Source organism: Falco biarmicus, chromosome 7, assembly GCF_023638135.1.
Source record: "Falco biarmicus isolate bFalBia1 chromosome 7, bFalBia1.pri, whole genome shotgun sequence".
In the NCBI taxonomy this organism is placed as follows: domain Eukaryota; kingdom Metazoa; phylum Chordata; class Aves; order Falconiformes; family Falconidae; genus Falco; species Falco biarmicus.
In genome coordinates this window covers 50,043,222-50,055,439 of record NC_079294.1, presented here as the reverse complement: position 1 = coordinate 50,055,439, position 12,218 = coordinate 50,043,222, and the positions used below count along the sequence as shown (strand labels likewise).

The window sequence follows — 12,218 nt, the reverse complement described above, 5'->3', positions numbered from 1 at the left end:
TTAAAAAAAAAAGTGTTCTCCATTTGTCCAAATTTTTTTTTGTGAAAAAGAAAAATTCAGACTTGATCTGGTTTATTATATTTTCAAGAGAGAAAAATCAGGGTCAGAAACGCACCACCATTTATTTTTTTATACTTAAATATGTACTTCACGGAACTATGAAGATATGCTGGTGCAAGGGCCAATTTTGTCTGAAGAGAACATAAGAAGCTTTATGCATAGGGGAAAAAAAAAAGTCCACTGTGCATCACGGGGAACACTAAGCTTTAATTACAGTTTTGCTGCAATTCAAGGGTAGTGTTTGGCAAGGGACTGAAACTGGCTCTACGTGTAGTGTATTTTCTTGTGCAGTATCTCTGCTCTCTAGGTGGCCAACATCTCCTAAGATGTACCCTCTGTATTTCTTCAGAAGCGTAGGTCATTTGCACGGTGCTACTCCCAGAAAAGGGAAGGTGTCTGGCATCAGAATGAATCCTGTCACTTGTGAAGTGCTGAAGGATTTCGCCTCTTGTGTAACGAGCGCGCACCCCTGATCTGGCCGGCCCAGCACAGAAACACACCTTTCACTGAGCGCGGTGGATCTAATACCTGGAATCCTCTTGGAAAGATTTGGTGAAAAACAATGAGCTGGCAGCTACTTAGAGGAGAATGCACAGGTTGCACTGGGGTTTTCTTTGTGTCAAGGACCTTCGGACCATCTTTTTAAAGTGTTCATCAACAGTCCTATGGCTTGTTGATTCTAACAGTGTCATTTAAATTATTTAAAGTATGTACATAACTTTTCAATTAACAAACTGCTTGGCTCATGAAAATACATACACACAATTTATAAGTAGAAAACCAAGACTAAATATCTTATGATGAGCAGGTCACTATGAATTAAAAATGAGTTTTCAAATAAAATATTTAATGACATTTCAAATTAAATGAAACATTGGAAAATTAAAACTTTCAGAGTTAGAAAGTCCTGCTACTGAACCACTTCAGCAAATCAAACCACACTAACGTATCGACCTGACATACTCCTGATCCTGACACACGTAAGAATCAAACACACATGGATAACTCATAATATTCTATATTTTAAGTATTACTATAGGGTAAATTAAAGAAGAGGACCTCAGAAAGAATTAAAGACAGAACACTGTCCACTCACTAAAGTTCCTGGTACGTATGCTTTTGCAGAGTTTATTAGCAGAAGCAAGAATATCCCTTTGTATAGAAGTACAGCAGATACAGTTAACAAATACATACAATAAAAGAATCTTATTATTTGGAGGCTTTATTCACATGTATCTCCTGGTGTTCTTATACTCTAAATACTCTAATTAATGTTTATGACGCATGTAAAATTTTTTGAATTATAAAAAGGTATTTTACATACCGTAAACTGGTGTATCAACAGGTCCATTAGAAATGTGATCCTATTACTAAAAAGAACATAGGTGCAGTTTTCTGTGCAATTACTGCAGGTGAGGCTGTACACATTTAATGTATTGCAGAGTGACCTAAAAAATCAGAAGGAAAGAAAAAGAAAAGGAAGAATTTTATTTTTTTCTTCAGTAAATTAAAAGCAACTAAATGGAAGCACATCACCAAACCTTCAGCAACTCACATCCATCTTCTCAAATTTGGGATTCCAAACAGACCTAAAAATTTACATGAAATCAGCTAAATAATTAATAACTTCCAAAACAGTGAAGCCATACTTATTTAAGTCATGCACTGTATGGCTACTGGACTCCTTCATATTCTAAACGTGTAACACAACTTACACAGAGTATCAGTTAATTTCATAATCTGGATATGTAATATTATTTTCTTGTGGCTTACAGCTTTATCACACAAGTAATTTGGGTATGAGGTTCCTTTCCTAGCGCAACCTTCAAGAAAAAACACCCCCTGTATGAAGTCATTAACAGCAATTCACAGTGCACCAGGACCAGCTCTAGAGGGAGGCTGTTGTGTAGCGCCTGTGAACTACTAACACAGGGAACGGAGAGAACTGAGTAGCTTGCACCAAGCCAGCAAAACTGAGCAGGTGAAATTCCTATCCAGAAACTTCTCCTGACATCCTGTGAACCACTGCTGTACAGAGCCTTTAAGCGCTGGTATGAAACTACAATGGCATCAACTGACCTACAACCTACGGCTGGCATGAGGAGGTAACACGTTTGCAATGGTAAGAACAGAAAGTCGTAAGCACGACAAGTCAGCGAAAGCTCCAGATGTACAAAACATGCCCAACCATTCTTTGCATCACGTGCAGTCATTTCTATCTGCTCCAATTGAAGTGTTCTTCTCAAAACAGAACTTGCAGGGAAGCTGGGACCAGTCCTACAGAATATACTCACAGAGAAGATAAATCTGAGTACAGATAATACTATTTCAGAATCAACACAAAATTCATTTCTTGAACTTTGCCTACTACAAAAGCTATCACTGTTAACTATACAAATATGCACACAGACACACAACACAAACATATCGAAAACATACACAATAATAAAGATGGCTGGATCTTCAAATTGTTTGTCTGAAGTAAACCAAAAGGGAAAGAACTCTTACTTTGTTGTTGTTATTTTTTTAACATGAAAAAATGTGACTAAGTTCAAATAAGCTCCACAGAAGAAAATAAATCGTGAGCACTGTCAAAAGGTCAAAGAAAAGTGGGACTGCAACAAACAATAAGTTATCATCCAGAAATCATCAAAGCTGGTATTTAATATACAAGCTGCAGACTAATTCAACACAAAGAGAGAGTTGAGTTTTACGCTTTATTTTTCTCCTAGAATATTTTTTTAAACAACAAAGTTATTTACATAATAAGGAAGGCTGCTTTACTGATTGCTGTATTCATTCCTGTGGCATCTGATTACTTAGCACGGCTCCCCAGAGTTGAAATGGAAACATCTTATACACATATATGGTACTTCTCAAGCCAAGAAAAGCTGGAAATGCTCTGAGGCCAGAAAATTCAAGAGTAAAATTTTTTTTCATTTGCATTTCTGGATGTCTTTTCTTCAGCTGGAGAAGTAATTCTGAATTTTATGAAGAAGCGCTACCTTGCTTGGTTTGATCTGTAAGAACATAATAACATTCTGAGTATCACCATATTACCAGTCATATTAATTTTACTGTACTGGTAATGAATTTTACTCTACTGCCTAATTAAATCCATTTCAATTTGCAGTTCATATGATATTAAAACAGTATTAAATCATCATTTATTGATCAAAGACAGGTTAATTTTCACCTATTTCACCTAATTTTTACCCTACAAGGACAATACCTATACAAAATTCATGTGACATGCTTCATGTGTGTTTTTTAAAACCTGCCTTGCAACAGGATTCCCTTTTCTTACCCTGACTAAAGGTATTTATTTCACTTTCCTCAGTAATGCTGCAAAAACTTTTCATGAGGAACCTGCTTTTACTTTTCATGCAAGATTACTCCCCTGTGTGCGTGTGTTTACGGGGGGGGGGCGGGGGGGGGAGAGATGAAACTGTAATAGTAGTTTCTATTTTCACTTGAGAAGAAGATGCTTTAAATCAGCATCTGTCATTTTATCAGCTATTCCGAAATAAAGATTAATTCTATTTAATTATAAACATTATAATTTACCCAAAACGTCAAACACAAATTTGTTAGTTTAATGCATAATTTTGACAGCATTTCAGAGTTTCTGAGGTGATTTAGTTAATTCACTGCAATAATGTGTTTTGATATATGGGATTCCTCATTCCTAAGAGATTCATTTATTTTACATTTGAAAACACAGAAACTTCCCACTTTATATATAGAACAAATTTCACTGTAATAATGCATCATGCTTTTTTATTTCCCAGCTGAATCTCCTGTCAGAAAAAGTACTTGCGTTTTCAGAGACTCAAATAATGAATTTGAAAAGGTGGTGTAGGCAAATGGATGTCAAATTAATTTTTCACAACAATAAAGAGGGTTCTTTTAATTGATAACATAAGCTTGCTAACTACAGTTCGTCTAAATACATCCTAATCATGGCACGCTCTGAACTATGATTCGGTTCCACAATTCTTTTTTAATTCAAAATTGGAAGTGTCAGCACAGAAGTCGTCCCCAGGTGGTTTGCAGTGTTAAATGGCAGATTAAAGACAGCACAACTAATTTCTTTACTTTAATCTTATTAAGGAAACGACAGCTGTCAACTGTCACCATTTCTGCACAAGGCCTCTGAGACAAGCGCACTGCTGCAAATGTCAAGCCAGAACTTTATTTAACCATCAGCTAAACTCTGTGGGATGAAAAGCACAATACATTTCTCATCGCCTTTTTTTCCCTGCTGGAAGTTCTAACTGCTATTAATTCCAAAACTTTTATCTCCAGACACATCAAAATCAATCGAAATAGTGAAGTATGAGCCTCACATAAAGCAGCTCTTTATCGATTACTGATGTTGCACTAAACTTTGTATCACACCCGCAAATCAGCTTTAAAGCTATGTTAGACAGCGTGTATACTCAAACCGCACAGTAAGTCTGCCCTCTGATGTAAGGCTTTCCTCTGGAGTAAATCCAATTATAAAAACACTCATTATGGTACACAAACTTTGATCCAAAAAAGAAATCCATCTTTAAACTAGACAAAAATATGTATCTGTATGTTATATTTATTTTACATGACTACACAGAAATAGGAAGAGGATTCATTTTAATCAACATTTTCAAGCTAGATCTCAACAGTTTATATGTATGTACATGGTTTTCTTTTATGCCAGCACATCTTCCCTTTCCTCAATTTGCCTGATATAAACAAGTTGACAAACTGTTACTTTTATTTAAAATACTGGGGCAGCAACAGCTCCAGCCACACAAAACTAACCCACCATAGCGCACCAGGGTATACAGGTAAGAACTCCAACTTTTGCTTTATAAAAATCAGGGAATCATCAACATATAACAAGTTAACCCGTTTCAAGCGTAAAGCTTTTTCACAATACTTTCAACTTCTGAAGATCATAAATTAATATAACGCGATTATCAATGAAGAAAATAACCCGGGAATCTTGATTTGGTAGTAAAGCAATACACACCTAAACATTATCAAGTTTAGGATGTGCTAATTCAGCAGTGAACTGCCCATTTTTAACCAGTTTGAATATTACGCAGCACTCTGATGGGAAAAAAGTGTTTAGTACTGGCATTTAAAAGCTGAGCTGAGAAGAAATGGGAGGTGACCTCCTACTGAAAAATGGTGCACAGAATGGCTGTAGGGTGGAATGGTTCAAGAGCCACCACAGTAAGAATATGGATTGAAACAACAACAACAACAACAATCGATTTTTAGGTAAAAATACCAATTTTACCTCTCGAAGACTACACAGGCCTTTATACTTCACTCACAGGGCCCATTACACAATCAGGAACCCTCAAAGACTCATAATCAATTACTATTTTGTCTGTGGTTTACATTATTTAAGGATATCCATTTAAAAAATGAGCCCCAGCTGAAGTCTAGTCTCAATTAATAGAGAGAAGACAAAACTGGACATCAATTCTCCTTAAGACACTTCCAAAACCAAATCAGTCTCATTCTGAAATGTTACTGTATTTATGAATAAACTATTTGATGACAAGTGACAAACAACCAATTTACCCCAACATTTACAGGTGTGATAGCATTTGAAAAGTCTTCTACAGAATTCTCCAGTCCCTAGCTTATCAACTGTTTCACTGCAAGATCTGGCTCTCAAACCTACAGTTCTGTGACATTTCACCAAGCTCAATTCAACAATAAAATTTGTTCCTATATTGCATGGGAAGGCAACACTGCTCAAGAATATCTTGAGCTCTGAGAGCCTGAAATCCAGCTCTGAGACAGACATACATCATGAAAAGAGACAGATGCTGCAGGTTTCAGATGTTGACCTTGCACAGTGGACATCTGCTTTACAGTTTCTTTATGTCCTTCTACAAACTGCTGGTTTTCAATGAATGTTTCTCTAGAGGGACTACTAACCCTCAGAAGAAAACAAGAAAGCTTGTTTTGTACTTTACATAAAAAAATGTGTGAGCAATCTTACAGAACTGCATGAACACTAACAGCGTAGCTTAAGAAATGCATGCTCACCAAACCAACTAAAAATTACAAAGAACAAGCTGTAAAACCAGTTCTCAGCTCAAATTAGTTCTAACTGAAAAAAATAATTTGTATCAATACCACCCATAATATTATGCAGGCACTGTTTTCTCCTTTTTATGTATATAATTATGGTTCCGGGTTTTTCACCCTGATAATGCTTGCTTTAAATAAATTATACAAAATATTGTACGAACAGAGAAGATACATTATAATAAAACTGACTTTAATCATGTCTTAACTTGTAACAAAAGTCCTCCATTGTTCCTTACACAACAACTGCTAATTTCTATTTAAAAATGCTGGTCACCCAAGGAACTCAAAGTATTTCACAAATGTTAATTAAACAAACCCTACAAGCCTTATTTGTTAGCAGATCTGTTACAATTTTCAAGGCCAGTAACATGTCATGGCACAAAGGGGCTAAACGAGTTGCCCATAGCAAATATGCAATGCAACACACGGGATGAGATGCATCTTCTGGTCTTGAGTCAACACATTGTTTCACTGCACAGCTCCCACTTCCTTTTCAGCAGAAGCATAAGAAAAATACTGTGAGACTCCGAAGCCTCTCGAAATTCTGCTGAGTATGTCTTATTTTGTGGAGAACTGAACAAATTCAGACAAATTGCAAAACGCTGCTTTAGGAAATAACACGGCTAGACACTAATTTGTATGTTAACACCAATAATAAAACTTGCTATAATACACTGCTTTCTCTTTTCCTTTTTCAGTGATTTATTTAAAGGGGAGAAAAACTGCTCCAGCACCAAATATATCATCTGTCTCAAACGTCACATCTTTTTCACAGCGTTTGCCATCCTGCTGGGCTAACTACCAATCTGGAAGTAGTACAAAACAACAGGCATATTGTTAAATCTTCTGACAATAAAGCTTTATCTTGTAGACATGGGATTAAAGTTCTGAGCTGCACCATACTGCCAGGATTTTGGAGAAAGAGAGATGTAGATAATAGCCCATGTAATCTCCTCACCTACTTGTAAATAGCTTATCCTCATCACAAAACAACAAATTTCCAATTTAAGATGAGTACAAATGGTTAAACACTGCAAGAGCACACAAACAATCTTAAGTACAGTAGTGTCCTTTAGCAAAGCACATTTGGCTATGGGAAGACTGGAGGGCAATTCATGAGAGGTCTTAATTCAACTTCTTTCCACAGGCCTCTGCTTTGTCTTTAAACAGAGAAATCTGCTGCTTCGCTAGATTGAAATTTTAAAAGTCAGGATGTTAAGTTGTATTTGCACAAAAGAAAGAAAAGTAATTTCACACTCATTTCAAAAATCACATGAGAAGAAAAGTTACACAAATGTTCTTCCTCATTTAAAGAACTAAAAATATTCTAGGATTATTCTTTGGTTTTGAAACACTCTCAAACATTCTGTATTTAAAGCAACACATTAGAAGAATTTCTTAGCTACTTCAGTGAGACCGTACTAATACGCATTAACATGGTTTCTGTAAACTAGCCATGTTTGTGGCTGTTTCAAAGTGCTCTCAGAAAGTCCCACCCTCTGGAACTACTGCTTGCTCTAGACAGCTGAACTGCAGATTCTGCACAAAGTATGCTCTCTATCAGAAAGAAGACCACAGAAGTAGCAACAGAGGAGGCTCTGCATCACACACAGCAACATCAAGTCCACCGTGACGCTTCCAGCAGACTCTAGACCCTCTAAGATAGGCTCAAGCAGAAAAAAACTGTAAGAGCAGTTAGCTTTAGAAAGCAAGATCCTGTGTTAAATGACATGCAACCTGATGTATAACTTCCAAACAACAATACTTTCAGATTCCTATGAACTGGAGAACGCAATTTGCTGTAAAGTTGAATGAAACGCTGTATTTCAGTAGTGGAGCCAAGTTCTTCAAGTAGATTTTTTTAACATGCAAGGCTGTCACATTAGTTTACATTAATCTCTTTTCTGCCTTGATATTTCTTTTGGAAACACAGATAGTTGAAAACTTGTGTTAATAAAACAACATTTAAAGACTTTTTCAAAGACTTAGAAACTCTTTTTATAGTTCAGTCATGAATAGGTTCAGGAATCTGAGAAACCAGTTATACTGGTCTGAAATAGGTGTGAGAGACAGCAGCTGTCACAGAGAGGAGAACCTCTGATAAATCGCCTTGGATGTTTTTTCTGTTATACAAACGTAGTTGACATGAGGCTTTATTTACCAGCACACAAATTCCTTTGAGAACTAATCCATCCTCATACTGTCTAACAAACTTAAACCAAAATGTTTTCAGTAACATAAAGACAATATTCTCAAACCTGCTCAACAAAGGATGCCAAAGTGAGACTATACCTAAAATGAAAGAACAAAAATTGAAGATGTATAAAAGATGCACATTCTAAAAATTTAAAGCTAATTTTAAGCTAAGTTTTATGTGGCCACTAAGTGCAGTCCTTTCCCTTGCAAAGTTTATCCCACATTGACGAGGATAACTCAGAATTAGAGCCTCTGCAAATTAACGAGTCCAAAGGCTGCTGCTGAGCTGCTCACCATAGGACCAATTCAAGATTGTTCATCAGTGGAGCTGGCTGGATTTGCAGCAAGTGTGTTCTGCAGGACTTAGTGGGAAGGTAGGAATTCTATTCTCTTGGAAGAGCAAAGTTAAGACATTAAAAGCATGCTTTTTCCTTGGTGTTCTTCCCTTGCACTTCACACCTGTCCCGTAACATATTAACAGGCAGTTTTAATCCCAGCCCTCACAAGGTAGTGCTTAAAATCCAATTATTACAATATTAAATTATATCTACAAACAAATGATGACAATGGTACACCACAGGTTATCATGGGCTTGGTTCCTCTTGTACTAAAAGCATGCCTAGCTCTGCTCTGGAAGCACATAAGTGCTTTTGAATGGTTAAAAGGGTAAAAAGCATGCTTTTGAGTTATCAGTTTTTGCAGACATGCTGTTTAGTCACCTTTTTTTAGGGATTAGACATTTAAACCCTTCCATTGTTAAGTGCTATAAAGAGGAATTCCTCTAATCCACAAGAATTTTGATTTACCTGTTTGTAGAAGCCTGTTCAGCTAGCAGTATCTTACAACTCTTTCATTTTAAAAGCAGTAAGACTCCACTGAATTACAACCCTTTAAAAAAATTCCCCACTTCCCACTAGAGATCTTTACAGACTAACTTTAAAGGTATGTGTCTCCTCTTCTGTTTAATATAGTTCTCCCTTTTCTCACTTTGTAGAATTAGGCATGCCAAAACATATCATAGCTAGAAATAAAATCACCAAGTCAGAAAACCAGAGGTTGAGTGGAAATATCTTTCACCTTCAATGGCAGTGTAGAGTACGGCAGGATTTTTTTTTCTTTGAAGTTCAAGACTTGACTATGAGAAGAATAATCAGTGAAGAAGCAGACGTGAAATAAATATTCTGGTGATTCTAAGTGGCAAATGAAGGACTGATCATACTTACTTAAAAGGAATCCGTGAAACCGCATTCGGATTGGTGGGAGAAGTCACCGCCTGAAGAACATTTTCAAGAGCAGTCAGTCCTCCTGCAGCCCGAAATGCTATCTGATCCGCTGTGTTCTAGGTAAACACAAACACAGAGAAGAACCAACAGAAATTAAAGAAATTTCTACATAAAAGATAGGCCTGATAGACAATTGTCCTGAGTTTTGTCAACACAGAAAATCCTTAGTATATATATTTATCACGTTGATCACTTGAAAAGAAGCACTTCACTGCCAGTGCACAGGGAAGAGTATTATTTAAGCAAAAGCTGAAATTCTCAGGTGCTTTTCCCCCAAAGATCATATATAAGTGTCAAATATCATAAAGCTAGGACAGTTGAATACCGTATTTTTGTAACGACATAGTTATAGGGATTTTAACAAAGTTAATCTTTATCTGTTGCTGTTATCTTTGAAGCTATACTTTATTGCTTTGTATACAATTTAAAGAACATAGACAATCTCAAGGTGGGTGCCTCCTGTTCTTTTATAAACTTTCTGGAAAAACGGCAACCTCCAGGCTAGTTCCCCGATTTGTCCATGGTATGCATAAAGCAGCTTAGGCAGATCACTTTAAAACATGAGTACCATCATTACGATGATGACACCTGCTTACTTATTTCACAGACTGTGGACCCTGTAAGTTAAGTTGCTGGTCTGGAAGGAAGCCTGACAGTGTCACCAGTCAGACGTCTTACTTTATCCTTAATCTTGGGAAGACAGAAATGTTGCCCGACAGATGCTGTTGAGGATCCAAGTTGTTTAGCTGTTCTGTCTTCTCACATTAATTGCTTGGAGTTTAAGAATCGGGTTAAAAATCTGGATGTGATTTTTGGTAGTGCTTCAGTTATGGGGAACTACAGAGGTGAAGCCTGAAAACGTCACCTAGATGACTGTAGTTTATCTCTTTAGCAGCTCCAGCTTATTACCCCCCCAGTCCTTTGTATAATCCACTGCCTGCAGCTTGTTCAGAATGCAGCAGAACAGATGAATACTTCTAGCTTTGAGGTATGACATTCACATCCAGCTTGTTTTGTACTTGTTATGCTAAGTTGTTGGTTATAAATTGAAAGATTCAATTTACACTAGTCTTGTGTTCCTAGCTTTCTAGATTAGCTTCTCTTTAATCTAGGTGTCCTCTTTGAGCTTCCATTTAGCAGAATTTTACCTTTAAATACCATCTTACCATTATCCTTCCAGTTTGCAGATGACTGAGCTTTTGCTAGAGCAGATCCTGTATTTTAGAACTTACAACACATTATTCCTTCCCTGAAAAACTGGTTTTATCTCCCACTGTTTAAAACAAAGCAAGTAAGATCTTCTTCTTCCCTACTTTTCAGCTGCTGACTTCGTATTACTTTATTGGCACCTTGTACTTAATCATCTTGATCTTGTCAATGATAAGGATATTCCAGTTAGTAAGAAATAATCATTTTTTTCTCCCCCAATGCTGCAAGCACTTGGTATGTAGGAAAGAATGGGAACTGCTCTATAAATACAATCATTATTAGTCCGTAAAGAATGTATTATACTGTAACAGACCATATAACAGAACGCCCCCCTAGTGATTCTGGCAACTAAATCTTTCTTTGAACAATTAGAAATGTAACTGAGTGAGATATGATATGGTTTAGAAGGGAAATATTTTTTCCCTGTGAGAATTAGACATCAAAAGGTAAACACAAAAGTGTATTTCTTACATCTTTCTAAAATCATGCAACGTTCTCTCCATTGTTTCTTCCAAGCAAGCATCTATATTCTATTTAAGCCCCAGCCTCCAGAAAAACTGTTCAAACAGAGAAGTCAGATATTCAAAAAGAAAACATTTCCACAATTAATATGAACTGCATGTAGATTTTTTTAGACAGCCAAAAGGTTAACTTCAAAAGAATAACTTGACTCGAACGGAAATCTGTGTGCCAATTCACCTAGCAGTTAAGATAATCAACCACTGATTTTCTACAGGCTAACTGATAAATATAATTTCTAGCAGTCAATTTTAGTCAGTTAGCCCAGTAAGTGTGCCTTAACTGAAGAGTTAATGCTGAGCTTGGCTCATACACTCCTCTTTGACTTCCTCTTTGCTTCCAGCTAAGGAGACCAAGGGCCGGGGCTCTGCTCCAAGGTGGTACAGCCACTGCGCCTGGGACAAACCTGCCGCACGCGCTGCCTGCCTGCCACGCTGCCACCAGCCTCCTGACAGAGCTGTAAGGAAAAGGCAGCCAAAGAGCAAAGCAACAGTCCCCCCACAAGCAGACAGCACTACCCTGGCTTGCGGCCCCAGTTCTCCAACCTTCTCCCCTTCCTCCCCTGCCCCACCAGTGCTGCAGAGTGGTTCAGCACCCTCAGACAAAGCCTGGGGCCTTTCCAACAGATCAACTTTCTCTCCACTTTAAAACTTCACGAGTGCAAAGAGAGATTTTGTTATTTCAAGTGTGCATTTTCCTTGGTAATCAACATACACGCGTAACCAGTACAGACGAATGTGCACGCGGGTTTCTGCATACGACTGGCATGCTGGCACCACAGCGCACGAATGAGAAAGACTTTTATGTGACACTGCTGATTTATTTGCTACAGCATATTTGTTAGTGCTATTCTAG

The 12,218-nt window shown here is 37.2% G+C and overlaps 1 protein-coding gene across 4 annotated transcripts in view; it reads right to left on the bottom strand.

Annotated features, from left to right (window-relative positions):
- SCAPER (S-phase cyclin A associated protein in the ER) overlaps positions 1-12,218 on the bottom strand; it is a 165,956-nt gene that overhangs the window by 46,052 nt on the left and 107,686 nt on the right. For all 4 annotated transcript variants that reach the window (XM_056345106.1, XM_056345109.1, XM_056345107.1 and 1 more), the window contains exons 24-25: positions 9,576-9,691; positions 1,385-1,508 (exon numbers count right to left, since the gene is read on the bottom strand). In XM_056345106.1, coding sequence (XP_056201081.1) covers positions 1,385-1,508; positions 9,576-9,691 — 240 coding nt within the window. The remainder of the gene's footprint in view (positions 1-1,384; positions 1,509-9,575; positions 9,692-12,218) is intronic.